Source organism: Colobus angolensis, unplaced genomic scaffold (assembly GCF_000951035.1).
Source record: "Colobus angolensis palliatus isolate OR3802 unplaced genomic scaffold, Cang.pa_1.0 Scaffold82, whole genome shotgun sequence".
In the NCBI taxonomy this organism is placed as follows: domain Eukaryota; kingdom Metazoa; phylum Chordata; class Mammalia; order Primates; family Cercopithecidae; genus Colobus; species Colobus angolensis.
The window spans coordinates 307,231-327,135 of record NW_012122043.1 but is presented as its reverse complement, the minus strand read 5'-3'; the positions used below and the strand labels follow the sequence as shown (position 1 = coordinate 327,135).

Sequence of the window (19,905 nt, the reverse complement as noted above, 5' to 3'; positions counted from 1 at the left end):
TAGCTGGGTGTGGTGGCGTGTGTCTGTGGTCCCAGCTACTTGGGAGGCTGAGGTGGGAGGACAGCTTCAGCCTGGGAGGTTGAGGCTGCAGTAACTGTGATGGTACCACTGCTCTCTAACCTGTGTGACAGAAGAAAATGATTTCTGAGATAACATAACCTATGTGCTTACACAATTTTAAAAAATCAACATGATGTTCTGGCTAAAATAGTAAAGCGAGGTAGAAGAGAATTGGTTGACTCTAATTTACAACAAAATGATGTAGTTAAACCTGTAGCACTGGCACCAGGTCCTGGGGCTGAACGTAGCACCCAGTGTGCTGTCATTGGGAAGATCTGGAATTGTTTTTATCTTTTTTTGTTGTTGTTTTGGCCTTTGTAGAAGATTGAAAGTATTAAGAACACTCAAAAGTTTCCAGACCATGTAATCTGGGAGTGCAGTGTATGTTAAAACAGTTTGGAAAGTTAGCAAGTTGAACTGGGGTCTAGGCTTAGATATTGGAGGCAGCTCTTTCCCTGCAGAAAGGCTGGGAGTCACTGGAAATTGCTGGACCAATGGTCACTACGTAGGAGCTCTCTTGAGTGGAACGGCCCCCACCCTCACCCTGCTCCCTAAAGAAGGACCCCTCTGGGGTGATCTCAAGCTACAGCCTTGAGCGTCCACCATGGCCCAGGGCCTGCGGGCTCATGAGTGTTGTCGCTGGTGCCAGGTGAGGATGGACGCCCACTCTGGGCTTGGCTAAGTCAGGCCCCAGTCCTGGCTCAGCACTGCTGCCTGGGTGGCCCTGGGCAGTTGACCCTCAGTGCCCGCCCTACAAAATGGGGCTTGGAGCCACTGCCTTGGGAACGCCATGTGGGTGAGTGGGGCAGGAACCTAGCGTGAGCCTTGAGCACAAGGCTTGGATCCCCGTGCTCCCAGCCTGCACAGAGGCCAGCACCCTGGGCTATGCTGCTGCCGCCCTAGTGGGCAAGGGGGCTCTCCCAGGGCTTGCAGGAGTGGGGTGGAAGCTGTAACTGAGATTGAGGGGTGGTCACACTATTCCTCTCCCCTGCCTTGCCTGAGCCTGACTGGGCAAGAATTGGCTGTCCCCCTGGGACCCCTCTCTCCAGTCAGCACCCTTTTTGGAAGTCCGTGGCCATGGACACCCTGTCTTGCTGCAGGGCCGCCCCTCAGTGTCTGTGTGCGCCTGTGGGAGGGCACCTTCCTCTGCATCCTGCTGCCCGGAGGTTTGTGAGGGCAAGGCTGAATTTCACTCATCTTTGAGTCCACAGGTTTGGTCCTGAATGTCTGCTCAGTAGGTGTTTACTGAGGTGAGGCTTAGTTGTTGAATTTTAGATGAATTGCCCCTTAGTGTGGCTTGCTTTTGGGGAGAAAGCGTGTCTAGACTTCTGAAAACTCATTAAGCATCATATTCAAAAATCTAGACCATTTGCTGAGGATGGATGCTGCAGATGTTTAGTGAGCATGCCTGCAGTGGCGGGAAGGTGGGGTTTCGCGGTGTGAAAACAGGCTGGACCCTTGCGTCACCTCTGGCGGCTCTGCCCCCACGGCCCCCTCTCTCTTTGTGGGGCTCCCATCGTTAACACTGGACCACTGGGAGGGAGCCGTCCTTTTTATCCTTCCCGTTAGAAGGTAAATATCACAGGAGTGGGAAATTCTGTCCTTCTGTCCGCATTCTGTGTCTGGAATGCAGCCTGGCCTGCATTCTGGGGTACGCTCATGTATGTGTTGAGAACCCTGTCACAGTGCGTCCCAAGTGTGCCCAAGTCGAAAGCTTTGCCATGAGTCCTGGGGCTCCCGAGCTGAGTCTGGGACAGGGATGCAGCGAGCGCAGGTGCCACAGTTCCCTCAGGTGCTGTGCTGAAGTGTTGGCCAAGGCCCATGCGCCCAGCAGGCCCCTCTGCAAACATTGCTGGTTTGATGAAAAAGAGATTAAGTGACTTTCCGATCAGAAAAGTAAGGTGGACACCACAGCCTGGTTCTCAGAGCTCTGTGAAGAGGTGACGGGCACCTGTGACTGCACCTGCTGTCTGTCTGCAGCCCCCATCACCTGGGAAAGTCGTCTCAAGGAAACCCAAAGGCAGAAAGACGCCAGCTCACCTGGGGCAGCAGTGGTTAGCAACACCAGCCAACTAGCTTAGAGGGCTCCCATTGGTCACATGGTCACATCCAGGCACTCAGCAAATAAGGCAGCCAAGACTTACAGCCCAGTGAATAAAATGAGAAGCCGAGAGCCCTCATCACTGTGAATAAGCAGCTACATAAACATGTCAGTGGGAGCAAGGGGAAAGCCCTCCCTCGTGGCAGAGTCAGCTAAGAGGCCAGGCGCGGCAACTCATGCCTGTAACCCCAGCCCTTAGGGAGGCTGAGGTGAGTGGATTGCTTGAGGCCATGAGTTCAAGACCAGCCTGGGGAACATGGTGAAACCCTGTTTCTACTAAAAATATCAAAATTAGCCGAGCGTGGTGGCAGGCACCTGTAGTCCCAGCTACCTGGGAGGCTGAGGTGGGAGGATCACTTGAGCCCAGGAGGTTGAGGCTGCAGTGAGCTGTGATTGTACCACTGCACTTCAGCCTGGGTGACAGAGTGAGACCCTGTCTCAAAAGAAATAAAAGGAAATGTAGGTGGACGGTTGGATTTAGGAAAATCACTCGTTGGCAACCATCCTAGTAACTGATTCGGTCTAAGATAATCAAAGATGTTAATGGGTGAAGCTTGAGGAGCGACAGGATGTCCACAAGCTCTGGAGTGTCTGCGTGTGCGGTGCACACACATCACGGAACGAAGTGTGGTGGCGTGGCAGGAGGGAAGCCTGCAGACAGCCCGTTACCATGGGACCGAGCTGACCTCACCACAAGTGGGTGGGCAACCTCAGAGCCGCCAATGCCTGGCCCGTGGGACTCTCGTCCATGGGCCCAGCCTCACCCACCTCTGCACACTGCCCAGTGCCCGGCCTGCCACCTCCCACGTGGGAACTAGTTTTGGTTTTTTAGAGACGGGGTCTTGCTCTGTCACCCAGGCTGGAGTGCAGTGTTGCGATCATAGCTCACTGCAGCCTCGACCTCCTGGGCTCAGGTGATTCTCTCTCCTCAGCTTCCCAAATAAGATCACTGTCTGGGGGCTGGGCATGGTGGCTCACGCCTGTAATCCCAGCACTTTGGGAGGCCACGGTGGGCAGATCACGAGGTCAGGAGTTCAAGACCAGCCTGGCCAACGTGGTGAAACCCCATCTCTACTAAAAATACAAAATTTAGCCAGATGTGGTGGCGGGTGCCTGTAATCCCAGCTACTCGGGAGGCTGAGGCAGGAGAATTGCTTGAACCCGGGAGGGAGAGTTTGCAATGAGCCAAGATCGTGCCACTGCCCTCCAGCCTGGGCGACAGAGTGAGACTCCGTCTCCAAAAGAAAAAGCTCACTCTGGGGAGAGCGCCCAGTTGCCTCATCTGCAGCTCCTCCCACGCTGTCTCACGGGGTCTCCTTCCTGTCACAGGCTCTAGCAAGGTGCTGCTGAGGCCACGGACCTCGGAGGAGGTGTCCCACATCCTCAGGTGAGGTGGTGGCGCCCGGCTCCCCAAGCCCTTCTGTGTTGCCTGCCAGTCATTTCCTCGTGGAGCCCGTGGGCAGCTGGCGTGACGCGGTGCGAAGCCAGCCGATGACATCTGGGTTTGTGTGTCTCAGTGTTTGTTCTGTGGTTTTTAAGCGCTATCTCAATGCATCTATGGTGTGTAATCATTTCCCCCCATTTGGCAATGCCCCTGCACATTTCTTGGCACCGTCTGTAACAGCAAAGATCCTCCCCCATGGACACGCTACAGGGTGGCACTGGTCTCCAGGTTTCCATGATTGTAGACAGTGCTTTAGATCATCCTCAGCAGGTACTTTGTGGCAATTTGCACTTACTCTGTTAAACTCCGTCCCTGGGGCTTGCTGCCTCCAGGGTTTATTTAATGTACGTGGGCAGATTCCTCTCCAGGTCAGGGAGCTTTGGTTTCTCCAAACCCTTACCCATTGGGTGTGCTCAAGGCTTTGGGGCTTTGCAAAGGTGCAGACTGGTTAGGAGGGAGGTATCCCTGGGCACACATCTGGGGGAGGATGGGCCAAGGGTGGGGAGATGCAGGCAGAGGGTGGAAGGGGCAGTGCGGTCGAGGAGCCCTGGGCTGGGCCCTCTGTGAGCACAGTGTGAACAGGAAGGACGGGAGCGGGGCGTGTAGGACGTTCTGTCCTGTGAGGGAAGTCTTTTGGACATTAGAATCGGGGCCTCCACTTCCGTCACCCTGTGCACGGCTCCTGGATTGGCATCTGTCCTTCCTCAGAATCACTCACATGCGTGGGCTGGGGAGGAACCCCCGCCGGGGCTGCAGGCAGAGCAGAGTAATCAGGATTTGGGGTCAGGCACTGGTCCTGTGGCGTGTCCTTGGGGATGGTGGCGTGGGGGTGGGGACAGAGCCCCGATGTCCTTCCTGTCCTCATCCCAGGCACTGCCACGAGAGGAACCTGGCCGTGAACCCGCAGGGGGGCAACACAGGCATGGTGGGTGGCAGCGTCCCCGTCTTTGACGAGATCATCCTCTCCACTGCCCGCATGAACCAGGTCCTCAGCTTCCACAGTGTGTCTGGTGAGCCTGTGCTGCCCCTCGGGGCCCAGGTGTTGCTCCTGGTGCTGGTGGAGTTCTTCCTTGCCAGCGTCTGCGACTTGCAATGCTTGGGTGGGCGAATGAGTCAGGGCCGGGGCTGGGGAAAGAACCAGCGTCTGTAGCCTGGCCGCCCAGCCCCACCTCGCCTGGCCCCTCCAGACATGCCTGCTGTGGGGTCACTTTGATGACGTGTGGTGAGGGCTGTCACTCCGGTCCCTTCTGGCTCCAACCCGCTCTGGAGGTGTGTGCGGTGCAGAGTGGCAGGCAGAGGGGATCCTGTGCTCACATGGCACGGCAGACCCAGGGCGCCAGGGCGTGGCAGGCGTGAGGGGATCCTGTGGTCACGTGGCGCGGCAGACCCAGCGTGCCAGGGTCCTGCTCTGGAGCTGGGCCTCTCCCCACAAGGCCGGGCTCCAGGCCCCGGTCACTCTCTGGTCAGGCACCTGCACTGTAGGGTGTTGAGCAGCATCCCTGGCCTCTGCCTACGAGGTGCCCACGGCACCCCCAGCCCAGAATGTCTCCAGACACTGTCCCACGTGCCCAGGGCCAGGTTCAGCCCCAGCCGAGAATCTTCCCCCTTCTGCTCCTTTCCAGGAGCATGTGTGGGCAGGAAGTTTTTCCCTCTCTTTTCATGTTACCCATTTTTCTTTTGTGTCACTATAATCATAAAGGTCCTGTTAGGCCCGGATGTGTTCAGCCTTGGGCCAGTGATGTGGGGGCGCCTCTTCTCCTCGGCCCGGGCGCTGAGGCTGATGTTCCTTCTGGGTGGCCTGCCTGTGCAGGATGGGGGTGGGCCCCACCAGCCCCGGGCCCACTGGAAGCCGAGTGCTGTGGCAGCCTGGTCGCTCTCTGCAGGAATTCTGGTTTGCCAGGCGGGCTGCGTCCTAGAGGAGCTGAGCCGCTACGTGGAGGAACGGGACTTTATCATGCCGCTGGACTTAGGAGCCAAGGGCAGCTGCCACATCGGGGGAAACGTGGCAACCAACGCCGGGGGCCTGCGGTTTCTTCGATACGGCTCACTGCATGGGACTGTCCTGGGCCTGGAAGTGGTGAGCTGGGGCAGCCGCTTGGCGCAGAGGTGGCCATGGGGTGTCCTCTTGCGGCTCTCGTGGGTCCAGGTGGTGGTGCAGGTGCATGGGGCCCCTCGGTGGGGAGGTCTTGGTTCCTGGCCCTGGGCCCCTCAGGGACGTGTGGGCTACATACTGGGGGAGGCCTGGCCCTGCCCTGCCCTCCCATGAGAGGGTGAGCTTGTGTCCACTGCCTCAGGGCCACACGGAGAGGATGCAGTTACAGGGGCCACCGCCCTGGCAGTGGTGGGCTTCCGGGAGCTGGGTATGAAGGAAGGCTCATCCAGGGTCAGCTTCGTGACCTTCTGTCGACCGCTGTTCCTCCAGGGCCCCTCCGTTTCCCCGCACCCTCACCAGCCGAGTGTCATGGGCAGAGCTCTCTGTCCTGTTTACCCAAGTGGACAAAGCAAACACAAAACCATGCTTTGCTGCCATCCAGTAAATTATGACGCTCCAGTAGCTTTTATTCTGGCCAGCCACTGATTATCTTCATTATAAATTACTTTCTTGCACTCACGAGCTGTATAAGCCTCCGACTCACAGTACCAGCACACAGGACACGGAGAGGCCGGCAGCTTGGGAGCTTTGATGCCTTACGGCTGGTGGGTCCGGAGGTGGCTGGGTCCTGGGCTTGGCTCTTTTCTGCGTTCTCAATGCCCTACTCCCAGGGAGCCTCCCCACTGCCCCCAACCCCGTGAGCTGCTGTGTGTGGAGGGGTGTGACTCGTGTGGGAGGAAAGTCCATCCTTCAGCCTCTTGGCATGACCGCAGGCTGTTGCAGCAGTGACACCTGGCCCCGGAGGCGACCGACGCGGTGTCAGGAGGCTGGCAGGTGGGTGAACGCGCTTCTCTTCGCCCCCAGGTGTTGGCCGACGGCACCATCCTGGACTGCCTGACCTCCCTGAGGAAGGACAACACGGGCTATGATCTGAAGCAGCTGTTCATCGGGTCGGAGGGCACTTTGGGGGTCATCACTGCGGTGTCCATCCTGTGTCCCCCCAAGCCCAGGGCTGTGAACGTGGCTTTCCTCGGTAGGCTTCCTCGATTGGTGCCTTGAGACGGAGTTGGGCTCGAGCGTCTGCTCTGACGGTGCTGGTGTGAGGAAGGGGATGGAGGGAACCCTCCAGGACCGTCAGTTCCCGTGTCTCCTGACATCTCTGCTTCCAAGGGAATCAAATCCAGGGCCTGGCCTTCCTGGTGGTCGTGGGTAAAGGTCTGGAGTGAGGCCTGTCTCTGTCTCTGGTCAGAGGACACGTCGTTTCATAACCAAACTGAGGCTTGTGTTGCCTCCTTCGCCCCATTGTGCTGGTTAAGTAGCTTGTGGTGTAAGATTGAGGGACGTGCTGTCATTTGGCATCAGTTCAGGGCACCACTCTTCGTTACCGTGGGGATGAAGAATTCCCTCCTGTAATGGGGGTCTTCCCTAGTCAGCCCAGATTGGGGGTCTCAGCAGACCTGCCTGCTGCCGTGTCTCCACAGGCCTGCTTTCCTCACGGCCGCTTCTTCGGTTCTCCCAGGACGTGCCTTTGTCTCCTTTCTTGCTTCGTCTGAATCGGGCGGCTTCATCCAGCATCTCCTCCTCAGGAGTTCAGAAGTCGCACAGCCCAGCAGTCTTCGCGTGAGTGGTGGCGGGTCTAGCTCACCAACTCCCAGTTCAGTGTCTTGAGCTGCCAGAAGATTGGGCAGCCCTGGAGGCTGCTGAGACTCCGCTTGTTCCCTCAGCACTTACATCTCGTGATGTGTGTTCCGTATTTAAGCAATCTCACCAGGATTGTTATTTTATGGCCACTGTCTCTGCCTTCCACTGTCTTGCATCCGATCTTCCGTTTGGGAGTATGCTGCAAACATATGCTTGTTCATTTCCTGAGGTAAAGGTCTCCTGGTGACCACTTCCTCACTTCTGGTGTGTCTGAAAATACCTTTATTTCACCCTCATTCTTGAAGGCTCTTCTTCGCAGGCACACGGCTGCCGGCTGTCGTTTGTTTTCTTTCATCTCGGTGGAAATGCTGCCCCCTGTCCTCTGGCCTCCTTGCTGTTGGGTACTTCGCTGTCTGTAGGCGCTGCTGTGAAGGGATTCTGCCTCTCTCCCGGCCCCCTGTGGGCCACTTTAAACATCGTCCTTTTTGATCTTCTCAAGTTTTCAGTGTGTGGTGTTAGTTCTTTTTCATCTCTTTGGAATTACTGAATTTCTTAAACCTGTGACTTGGCATCTTTTACCAGTTCTAGAAATTCTTAGCCGTTACTGCTTCAGATATTGCCTGTGTTTTCCTCTCCTTTTGGGAATGTGATTCAGGATAGAACGTCTCATCCATCTTCTCTGTCTCTTAATCTCCCCTCCATGTTGTCATCATCGTGTCTCTCTGTGCTGCATTCTGCGTGATTTCTTCTCATCTGTCTTCCAGTTCACGAATGCCCCCTTCTGCTGTGTTTTATATGCTGCTGAACCCTCCATGGATGGTTCACTCTGCCCATTGAGTTTTACATTTTGATTATGAAAGTTTTTTATTTCTAGAAGTTTTATTATTTTTTTCAAATCCGCAATGTCACTTTTTATAGTTTTTTATTCTAGGTATTCTCAAGCTCACCATTTGTGTCTTTAAACATAGTTTGTCATCTATAATCCCAGCACTTTGGGAGGCCGAGGTGGGTGGGTCACTTGAGGTCGGGAGTTTGAGACCAGCCTGGCCAACATGATGAAACCCCATTTCTACTGAAAGTACAAAAATTAGGCTGGGCGCAGTGGCTCACACCTATAATCCCAGCACTTTGGGAGGCTGAGGCAGCCAGATCACAAGGTCAGAAGTTCAAGACCAGCCTGATCAAGAGGGTGAAACGCCGTCTCTATTAAAAATACAAAAATTAGCCGGGCATGGTGGTGGACGCCTGTAATCCCAGCTATTTGGGAGGCTGAGGCAGGAGAATCGCTTGAAACCAGAAGGCAGAGGTTGCAGTGGGCTGAGATTGCGCCATTACACTCCAGCCTGGGTGACAGAGCGAGACTCTGTCTCAAAAAAAAAAAAAAAACTTTGAATAATTTTTTATGATGTTTTATAATCAGGCAATTCCATTTTTTCAAGCCTGTAGTCAGTCTGTAAAAGTTTTTTTAGAGACAAGGTCTCACTCTGTTGCCCAAGCTGGAGTGCAGTGGTGTGGTCACAGTCCCTGGGCCCAAGCCATCCTCCGGAGTAGCTGGGATTACAGGTGCACACCACCATGCCTAGGCAGCTTTTAAAAAATTGTGTGTAGAAACAGGGTCTCATTATGTTGCGTAGGCTGCTCTTGAACTCCTGGGCTCAAACGATCCTCCCACCGTGGCCTCCTAAAGTGTGGGGGTTATAGGTGTGAGCCTGAGCCACTGCACCAGCCTGTTGTTCCTGCTGGTTCCCCCTCCTGGCTCCTTAGTTTCTCGTGTGCTTGGCTGGCTGTGGCAGTGTTCAGCGCATTACGTTTGAAGAATTATTTGTAGGGGTTCCTAGATGCCAAAGACAAAGCACCTTCCTTCAGAGAGGGTTTGTTTCTGCTTTTGCTTGGCAGGTTTTGGGTCTGTGCAGCCTGGGAGCGGCCAAGTTCATAGGATGAAACTCTGTGAACCTCCCAGGCAGCAAGTCAGTACAGGGCTGTGTAGGGCCGATCCAGGGTCATGATTTATCAGGAAAGTGTTTTTTTTTTTTTTAATATTATTCTTCTGTATATTTTTGAGAGGAGTGCAGTGGTGTAATTTCCCAGGCTGCCAACCAGTGGTGCAATCGTGGCTCGCTGCAGCCCTGACCTCCTGTGCTAAAGGGATCCTCCTGCCTCAGCCTCCCAAGTAGCTGGGACCAGGTGTGTACCACCATGCCTGGCTAATTTTTTAAAATTGTTTTGTAGAGACAGGGTCTCACCGTGATGCCCAGGCTGGTCTTGAACTCCTGAGTTCAACCAATTATCCTGCCTTGGCCTCCCAAAATGCTGGGGCTACAGGCATGAACGCCTGCGCCAGGCTCCATTGTGCTTTTTTCTCATTCTGTTCAACCACTTCCCCTGCAGTCTTCGGGGCAAGCAGGCTTGCTTCTGGCCCTGACTCCTAAGATGTGGCCCCGTGGGGGTCTCCTGGATTCCTCTCTCTGGGTGGGCTGGGAAGCCTGAGGCCAAACCTGCTGGCGGGGCGAGGGCTGTCGGCCAAGAGCGGCACTGGGCTTGGTGCTGCTCAGCCCCCAGGGCAGGCTCTTCCCTTGCTCTTGACACTCTTCAGTGTGGTTTTTTTTCTGGGACAGAGTCTCACTCTTGTCGCCCAGGCTGGAGTGCAGTGGCGCGATCTCGGCTCACTGAAACCTCCGCCTCCTGGTTCAAGCAATTCTCCTGCCTCAGCCGCCCAAGTAGCTTGGATTACAGGCACCTGCCACCACGTCCAGCTAATTTTTGTATTTTTAGTAGAGGCAGGTATCGCCATGTTGGCTAGGCTGGTCTCCAGCTCCTGACCTCCAGTGATCTGCCCGCCTCGGCCTCCCGGAGTGTGGGATTACAGGCGTGAGCCACCGCGCCCGGCCTCTTCAGCATTTTTCTTCGGTGTTTTCTGGCCCAGCGTTTGTGGTGTTTTCACTGGGCGCTGGGTCACGTGGCCTAGCCCATCGCTGCTGGGTGGAGGCCCCTTCTCCTGGATCTGCCCTAATCAGGACTTGCCCGCTTCACTGGTGCCCCTCCACCAAGGCTGCCACTCACTGTCCTCCCACCACCAACCCAGCCATCAGTTCTCATTGCCCCTCTCGCCCGTTGCCTCTGGCACAAGCCTGGCCTGTGATGCTGCCCCCATACCCCCTTCTTGCCTACCCTCCACCTTCAGCCCCTGGTGGGGCTCCTCACCCCTGACCCTGGAATGGCTGGGGCAGCCCTGACTGCTTCTGCCAGACTCTCTCTGGGTGGCAGTGCTGTCTGGATCAGTGGGTCCTCTTCATCCACGTTTTCTGTTTTCTGCTCTCTGCTCTGATCCCACTCCAACTGCAGTCACCTGTGTGCCCCCTGCCTGTGGTCCTGGGAGCCCCAGGCCAGCCCGGCTGCCGCATCCTGCTTTTCCTGCCTCCAGGTCTCAGATAGGAGTCACTCGCCTCTTTGTGCCACACCCACATCTAAACCGTGTAGAACAGGCCTATGAGGATGGCCCTGGTGTCCCGTGTGCTCGTGGGCTCAGTCCGGCTCTCCAGGGCCCCGGGCAGCCCTGGCTCCTGCCCTCCTGCGGCTGGGGTGACTTCCCACGTGGCACTCTTGTCCCACTTCCTGGGGCTTCCCACCCACTCTGAGCGAGATGCCAAGTCCCCACTGCTAGACCCTCCAACACCACCGACACCTCCCACAGCCTGGCCTCTGCGCGTCTGCAGCCACCGCCAGACCCTCCAACACCACTGACACCCTGGCCTCTGTGCATCTGCAGCCACACCCCATTATGGCACTTGGGTCACAGGCCTCGAGGTGTTCCTGTGTCACCCAGTGCAGGTGTCTGCCTCCAGCCTCTGCACTTGTGAGACCTTCTCTCTGGAAAATTCTTCTCTGATACCCACGTGCCTTCACATTGCTTCCCCATCTCGCCCTGAAAGGTGGGCAGGCCCCCCTCCTGCTGCAGCATCTCTGGGGCTGGACACCTGTGGACACCTCCACTCAGTTCCTTTCCATCTTTGTCCTTGAGGGTCGGCTTCCCCAGGGCAGGGGCCTTGCTGGTAGTCCCCCAACTCTGGAGCACCGCAGGGAGCTCAGGGTGTCTGGTAAACGCCTGTTGGATGAGGTCCTGCGTGCAGGGAAGACCTGAGTGCTGATTGTGTTAAGAGAAATGCAGCCATTCCCAAAGGCTCCCTGTTGCTGGCCCTGTGTTTGCAGAATTCCCAAGATATGCCCCCTCTGAGTCCCACTGCTGTCTCAGGTGCTGTGTGGTTCTTCGGCGCCTTCCCCTCCTGATCTGATGCTGGTGGTGATACCAGGCGTGTACCTGCCAGGCGAACCCTGGGCTGTTTCTTGGAGTGCCAGCCCTTGCACTCCTCGTGGCTGCCTAGCTCACCCCACATGAGTCGGGCTGATGTTGCTGCTTTGAAGGGGGACTTGGGTGGGCTGGGCTTGGCTCTGTGCAGTGCTTGACGTGCTGTGACCCGTTTCAGGCTGTCCAGGCTTTGCTGAGGTTCTGCAGACCTTCAGCACCTGCAAGGGGATGCTGGGCGAGATCCTGTCTGCATTCGAGTTCATGGATGTTGTGTGCATGCAACTGGTCGGGCGTCATCTCCACCTGGCCAGCCCGGTACAAGGTACTGACCCCCATGCAGGGGCCAGCTGGTCCTGCAGCTCCTTTTGCACCTCTGGACACATGGGACGGCTCAGAGGCCCTGGGGGGTGGAGGGTGCCCGGGCGGAGCGTGGAGTGGCTGTTGGGCTCACGTGTAAGAAAGCTGCTCTTAACATATTTAGGACAAAGAATAGGGTGCCCTGGTCCTGTGTAAGGTTTGTAGTTACACAGATTTCCTGATCATCTGCAAGAAGGACGGGAAGGAACTAAGTGGCTATTTTTGCTGAGTGGGGAGACTTTCTTTCCATTTCTACTTTTCTTTGTTTTCCCATGTTGCTTTCTGTAAGCATGTTTTACTTTTATGCTGGGAAAAAAGCCAATAATTTTTTCTGTGGAGGGATGGAGTGTCTCACTGTGGCCCAGGCTGGAGTGCAATGTCACGATCTTGGCTCACTGCAGCCTCCACCTCCCGGGTTCAAACGTTTCTCCTGCCTCAGCCTCCTGAGTAGCTGAGATTACAGGCGCCCGCCACCACGCTTGGCTAATTTTTGTATTTTTAGTAGAGACGGGGTTTTGCCATGTTGGCCAGGCTGGTCTCGAACTCGTGATCTCAGGTGATCCACCCACCTCAGCCTTCCAAAGGGCTGGGATTACAGGTGTGAACCACCGTGCCTGGCCAAAGACAACTTTTTTTTTTTTTTTTTTTCTTTGAGACGGAGTCTCGCTCTGTCGCCCAGGCTGGAGTGCAGTGGCCGGATCTCAGCTCACTGCAAGCTCCGCCTCCCGGGTTCACGCCATTCTCCTGCCTCAGCCTCCGGAGTAGCTAGGACTACAGGCGCCCGCCACCTCGCCCGGCTAGTTTTTTGTATTTTTAGTAGAGACGGGGTTTCACCGTGTTAGCCAGGATAGTCTCGATCTCCTGACCTCGTGATCCGCCCGTCTCGGCCTCCCAAAGTGCTAGGATTACAGGCTTGAGCCACCGCGCCCGGCCCAAAGACAACTTTTTAAACCTCCTGAAAGTCGGCTCAACCAGAGAGCTGTGTGCTCCGCAGGCTGCCTGGGTCCTTCTTGGCCTCGAAAGATCAATGGTTGCTATCACAGCCATTCCGCCCGAGCAGCCCTGATTCTTGCCCTGGAAGCCGGAGCCCCTGCTCACTCTGCCTTGCTTGCTTCCTTTCAGAGAGTCCGTTTTACGTCCTCATCGAGACTTCAGGCTCCAACGCAGGCCATGATGCTGAGAAGCTGGGCAGCTTCCTGGAGCATGCACTGGGCTCCGGCCTGGTGACTGACGGGACCATGGCCACCGACCAGACGAAAGTCAAGGTGCCCCATGTTCTGCTCGCAGGTCCCCTCTCTGTCCGTCAAGTCCAGCCTTGTCTCGGGATGCCTGGAAGGGTCATTGGTGCAGCCTAAACGGTGCGGGGTATGGCTGAAATGTGACTGGGTTTCACGGCTTTAAGAGAGTAATCTCTTTGGATGGAAAATGTATTCCTGGTGTCTAGGCCATTTTCATTAATATTTAAAAACTACTTCTTCCCCACCGTGTCCTTCCCCAACCACATGCTGTGGGATGAGCACGGGGACTGCGCCATTGCCGGTCCCCCGCAGCCTGTGGTTCAGCGGCCATTCAGCGGCAGCTCTGCCTAGAGTTGTGTGGAGTGAGTGGAGGCAGGAGGAACCCCTGGGGCTGTGGAGGCTTAGCCCGGACCCGGGAGTCCCAGGGTGGGCAGTTTCTGGAGGAAGGGGCCTTGACTGTGTTACCGGATTATTTGTCCTTTTTGGATGCCAGTGGAAGGAGGGGCAAGGCCTGGGGCAGTGAGAGCCCTGGGTCACCGTCACTGTGGCCTGGGCAGTGGGAGCAGCCCTTGGTCACCATCACCGGGGCCTGGGCTGTGGGAGCCGTCGGTCATTGTCACTGGGGCCTGTGGCCGACGGTGGGTCACTGGGGCCTGTGGCCCTGGGTCACCGTCACTGTGGCCTGGGCAGTGGGAGGCGCCCTCGGTCACCATCACCGGGGCCTGGGCTGTGGGAGCCGTCGGTCATTGTTACTGGGGCCTGGGGTAGTGGGAGCCCTGGGTCACCGTCAGCAGGGCCTGGGCAGGGGAGGAGCCCTCGGTCACCACCACTGGGGCCTGGGCAGTGGGCGCCCTTGGTCACCGTCACCGGGGCTTGGTTAATGGTAGCCCTCGGTCACCAGGCCCTGGGTAGGAGGAGCCCTTAGTTACCTTCACTGGGGCCTGGGCAGTGGGAGGCGCCCTCGGTCACCGTCACCAGGGCCTGGGTGGGAGGAGCCCTCAGTTACCTTCACTGGGGCCTGGGCAGTGGGCGCCCTCGGTCACCGTCACCGGGGTCTGGGCAGTGGGTGCAGGCCTTTACTCCCGCTTAGTTGGTTCCAGGCTCAGGTTAGTCTGGGTGTTGCCCTTACCATATCCCCCCTCACCTTTGCCGCCTGACTGTCCTGATTCCACTGCTTCTGGGCAAAACCGTGTCTGCTCCCAAGGGCTGGGGTGCGGTTGGCTGGGCTCACTCTTGTGTCCCGGTGCCCGGCCCAGGGGCATCCTCTGGGCAAATGGCAGGTGTGTGATGCCGTCTCTGTCGACCGAGAGGCATGATCAAGTGTGCGTCCTTCCTAGGTCTCTGCCTGCCTTTCCTGCATTTTTCTAAGTGGACTGTGACAGTCAGCTCCCCTACATTCTGCTGCAGTAACAAGCAGTCCCCAGGCCCCAGTGACCACATGAAGATGGGCTCACCCTCCCTCGTGTTCTGTGTGCGTGATCGCTGTGGCTGCATCTGCTCCTGTGCCTTCCAGTTCAGGGGCCCGGGCTGAAGCAGGTGCCTGGCCAATCTGTTTTCCCAGCAGAAAGAGCAGGGCGGCCCCCAGGGCTTCTCTCAGCTTCTGCTCGGGATGGGGCAGGAACGTGAGCCCAACCGCCCTTGGTGGTGCGGGCGGGGACCCTCATCCCACACTGGCTGCTTTGCTGGGGTGGCAGTCATGCAGCCCCCCCACCATCCCGAGGAGGGCTACCCTGACACCGCGGCCTCCACACATCAGCCCCCACGACCCCCACAAAGGAGGGCTGCCCTCGACACCTCCAACCTCCCTACCAGCTCCCACGCCACCCCCAGGTCGGGCTGTCCCCGACGCCCCCAGCCTCTGCCCATCAGTCCCCAGCCCCTCCACAGCCTGGTCCAGTCCTAGACTTGTGCCTTGAACATTAATGCCCAGAGCCGGGTTCATGACCAGGACAGGGCCGGGCGGGGCTGGTTCTCTGTTCACAAAGTCACCTCCAGAAGCTTCCTGGGACAGGTTTGGGAGAGACCTTGCATGTCTGTCAGTACCTCACTCTGGCTCATGCTCCACGGGTGGCTGATCTGGCCTTTGTTTTTTGCAGATAGCAAAACCACCCTTTCTTAGGTGTGCGGCTTGACAGGTTGACCCGGATATGTGCTTGTGTGCAGTTGCTCTGAGGCTTTTCTCTGCTATTGTCCGGCATTGGCGAGGCTGTGGGCAGGTCCGGAGCCATTCTTCTCTGCTTTCCACTTTGTGGTCTTTCCCTTCTGGGAGCCCTGGGTTTTTGGACATGCTGAGAAAATGGGGCTTACGCAGGTCCAGCCGCTGCTGCAGTGGTCCTGTGTTTAACGGGGTCTCTCAGCCCTGCACAGGCCCTGCTGTAGCCTCAGCCCACCTGAGTGGAAGCCACACTGGTCATGCCAGACGCCCCGGGCTCTTCTGAGTAGTGACCACGGTGGGTCCGATTGGCAGTGCCCGTCCACCCGTCACGTGTCACTCAGCAAACCTGTTAGGGAGATGCCTCCTGTGCCGTGTTCCTGCCGGCTGACAGCAGTGACCAGGGCGGGAGAAGCCTTGACCCCTGAAACTCACACAGCAGAAGGAACAAGCTCAGCCCACAGCCCCTCAGAGCCAGGAAGCGCCGGGGAGGAGGGCAGGGTCAGGCAGGGTCATGGGGTGTGCCGGGGGGTGCCGGGAGGGCTGGAAAGATGACCCTGAGGGGTCATTTCAGCAAAGACTTGGTGTGGGGAGCAGAAAGTCTGGTGCAGGAGCACCAAGGCCCTGAGGGGGGGTGCCTGCCATGTTCTAGAACCTTCCAGAGATGGTGGGCATGGAGCCAAGTGACTGAGGCGTGGGCAGGCAAGGGGAGAGCCCATCTTGTGGCCACGGGGACACACGGGGCGGCTGGTCTGATGAGGAGGTGGGAAGGCCCCGCAGGCAGCAAGGTGCCCACCAAGCCGGCCTTGCAGCCGTGCCCGTGCCGCTGTGACGAAGGGTCTACAGAAGGGCGCGGTTGCTCAGGGCATGGCGTGACCCAAGGGGCTGATCTCACCAAACTAGCTCTAAAAGTTTGAGAGGGGCCGGCCGGGTGGCTCAGGCCTGTAATCCCAGAGCTTTGGGAGGCCGAGGCCAGCTCCGTCGGGAGACCCTAACCCAGTGGTGTTAGAGGAGTTAAAGACACACACGCAGAAATGTAGAAGTGTGAAGTGGGGAGTCCGGTCTCACAGCCTTCAGAGCTGACAGAGATTTACCCACGTGTTTATTAACAGCAAACCAGTCCTTAGCATTGTTTCTATAGATATTAAATTCATTAAAAGTATCCCTTAAGGGAAACGAAGGGATGGGCCGAATTAATTGCAGCAGGAACATGCCCTTAAGACACAGATCGCTCAGGCTTTTGTTTGTGGCTTAAGAATGCCTTTAAGCGGTTTTCCGCCCTGGGCGGGCCAGGTGTTCTTGACCTCGTTCTGTAAACTCACACCTTCCAGCTTAGGCCGTATGGCCTTTCTGGACGTGTTACATTGCTACAGAGATTTTGTTTATGGCCAGTTTTTGGGGGACTTCCTCCCAACAGAGGCAGGAGGATCACTTGAGCCCAGGAGTTTGAGACCAGCCTGAGCAACATGGTGAGACTTCAAAAAAATAAAAAATCGGTGGTGGGGAAATGGGGGAATTTTGGACACTGACTAGATTCCAAGTGATGGTGAGGAGTTGTTATTTTTTAAAGTGTGAGTGTGGCATTGTGGTTATGTCAAAAAAACAGAGTCTTTTTTCTTTTTTTTGAGACAGAGTCTCACTCTCACCCAGGCTGGAGTGCAGTGACACAGTTGCAGCTCACTGCAGCCTCAACCTCCTGGGCTCAAGCGATCCTCCCGCCTCAGCCTCCTGAGTAGCTGATTCTACAGGTGCCCACCACCAAACCAGCTGATTTTTATTTATTTGTTTTTTATTTTTATTTATTTTTTTAAGACAGAGTCTGTCTCTGTCACCCAGGCTAGAGTGCAGTGGCGCAAATCTCGGCTCACCGCAAGCTCCGCCTCCCAGGTTCATGACATTCTCCCGCCTCAGCCTCTGGAGTAGCTGGGACTACAGACGCCCGCCACCACGCCCGGCTAATGTTTTGTATTTTTAGTAGAGATGGGGTTTCACTGTGTTAACCAGGATGGTCTCGATAACCTGACCTCGTGATCTGCCCGCCTCGGCCTCCCAAAGTGCGGGGATTACAGGCGTGAGCCACCAGGCCCAGCCGATTTTTATTGTTTTTAAGAGACGGGGTCTCCCTATGTGGCTCAGGCTGGTCTCAAACTTATGGGCTCAAGTCATCCTCCTGCCTCAGCCTCCCAAAGCTCTGGGATTACAGGTGTGAGCCACTGCGCCCAGCCAAGTCTTTCTCTTAGAATTTCCTGAAATGATGGGGTCTCTGGAGGGGCAGGTGCTGGGACCCTGCAGGGGAGAGATGGTCCTGCAGCCCAGAGAGGATGGCTCTGTCTTCTTGTGGTGCAGATCTCCACAATGAAAGCTGGAAGCAAGTAAAAGCCCAGCAAACCACAGGCCAGTTGATCTGAGCCCCAGGATTTGGCCCCAGGTTCCGCTTTAGCTGCCAGCACCGTCTGTTCCTCTTCAGAATCCTTCCTCCCTCTTGGCCTGACTGCCGTGTCCCTCCTCCCCCACGACCTGCTCACCATGTCCTTCCCTCCCCACGACCCGCCCGCCGTGTCCCTCCCTCCCCATGGTCCGCCCGCCGTGTCCCTCCCTCCTGCCCCGACATGCCCCTTGAGCTGCCTGGGCCCTGCTGTCTTCCCGTCTGCCTGGGTGGCTCTTTGTGCCCCCTTCCCTACCCTGCCCTTCTCTGGTTCAGGGAGCGTCCGGGGCCCATCCTTATCCTCAAGGCCTTCCCTGGCCCTTGCCACTCTGTGCCGTGACATGACCTGAGGCTGCAGGGTGTGCGCCTCCCCCTTCCATCGTCACTGCCCCCCTCCTATGAGGTGTCCCGGCCGCCTGATTGCCGGACGGAGTCCCAGGGTACTCGGTGCTGTCGTGGAGCCTGGAACATTCACTGTCCGGGATCAATTCCAGGGTCGGAGCCACACCTGGTCTGGGGCATTTGCTGTCTGGGATCAGAGCCACACCTGGTCTGGGGCATTCACCGTCCAGAGTCAGCGCCACACCTGGTCTGGGGCATTTGCTGTCCGGGGTCGGAGCCACACCTGGTCTGGGGCATTCACCATCCGGGATCAGAGCCACACCTGGTCTGGGGCATTCACCGTCCAGAGTCAGCGCCCCACCTGGTCTGGGGCATTTGCTGTCCGGGGTCGGAGCCACACCTGGTCTGGGGCATTCACCATCCGGAGTCAGAGCCACACCTGGTCTGGGGCATTTGCTGTCCGGGGTCGGAGCCACACCTGGTCTGGGGCATTCACCATCCGAAGTCAGAGCCACACCTGGTCTGGGGCATTCACTGTCCTGGGTCGATTCCAGGGTACTCGGTGCTGTCGTGGAGCCTGGAACATTCACTGTCCGGGATCAATTCCGGGGTCGGAGCCACACCTGGTCTGGGGCATTCACCATCCGGAGTCAGAGCCACACCTGGTCTGGGGCATTCACTGTCCTGGGTCGGAGCCACACCTGGTCTGGGGCATTCACTGTCCGGGGTCGGAGCCACACCTGGTCTGGGGCATTCACTGTCCGGGGTCGGAGCCACACCTGGTCTGGGGCATTCACCATCCGGAGTCAGAGCCACACCTGGTCTGGGGCATTCACTGTCCTGGGTCGATTCCAGGGTCGGAGCCACACCTGGTGAAGATACAGAACTTGCCACTGCCCTAACCCCGTGTGGTGTGCCCCCTGTCCCCGGGTGCTGTTCCCATAGCCAGCCCTTGTCTCATCTCGTCTCATCCTCTAGATGCTGTGGGCCCTGAGGGAAAGGATCACAGAGGCGCTGAGCCGAGACGGCTACGTGTACAAGTACGACCTCTCCCTCCCCTTGGAGCAACTCTACGACATTGTGACTGACGTGCGCGCCCGCCTTGGCCCACGCGCCAAGCACGTGGTGGGCTATGGCCATCTGGGTGAGCGGCACCCCGGGGCCACGGTCCTGCGTGTGCTGGGTGGTGGGTGCCATGGTCACCGTCGCCCCGCCAGGCTTCGAGGCAGGGCAGATTGACCATGGGCTCTGGCTTAGCATATCTCCGGTAGACACTGGCAGGACCACGGTGTCTGACAGGGAAGGGAAAATCCTAATCATTGTCACACTCACTTTGAGTATTTTGGAAAAGACTGACATTGTGCACTTTTGATGGCAGAGCGCGTGGCTGAGCTTGCCAGAACATTCCGGGATCTTCACTGGGATGCACGGTTGGAGGGCATCAGCCTTAACCCCAGAGGCCAGGACACAGGTCTCAGGGGGCTCCTCTCACAGGGCCTGGCCCCGAGGCCTTTTCTGTGCTTGATTCGCAGCCCCCAGCTGCTGCCACCCCTTCAGATGGGAGGATTTCAAAACCACGTTCAGATCATCTTTTTTTTTTTTGCAGAAAAATCATGCTTTAACATGCAAGCTGTTAATTCATAGGAAGAAAATGTTTCAATCCTATCAGTTCTTTTTTTTTTTGAGATGGAGTTTCGCTCTTGTCACCCTGGCTGGAGTACAGTGGTGCAATCTTGGCTCACTGCAACCT

General features: G+C 57.1%; 1 protein-coding gene across 1 annotated transcript in view; it reads left to right on the top strand.

Annotated features, from left to right (window-relative positions):
- Positions 1 to 3,467: 3,467 nt before the first annotated feature.
- The window catches only part of D2HGDH (D-2-hydroxyglutarate dehydrogenase), a 25,363-nt gene continuing 8,925 nt past the window's right edge, over positions 3,468 to 19,905 (top strand). Inside the window, exons 1-7 of the mRNA XM_011929532.1 lie at positions 3,468 to 3,548; positions 4,476 to 4,615; positions 5,489 to 5,682; positions 6,562 to 6,730; positions 11,820 to 11,963; positions 13,121 to 13,263; positions 19,134 to 19,299. Coding sequence (XP_011784922.1) covers positions 4,528 to 4,615; positions 5,489 to 5,682; positions 6,562 to 6,730; positions 11,820 to 11,963; positions 13,121 to 13,263; positions 19,134 to 19,299 — 904 coding nt within the window. The 5' untranslated portion in view covers positions 3,468 to 3,548; positions 4,476 to 4,527. The remainder of the gene's footprint in view (positions 3,549 to 4,475; positions 4,616 to 5,488; positions 5,683 to 6,561; positions 6,731 to 11,819; positions 11,964 to 13,120; positions 13,264 to 19,133; positions 19,300 to 19,905) is intronic.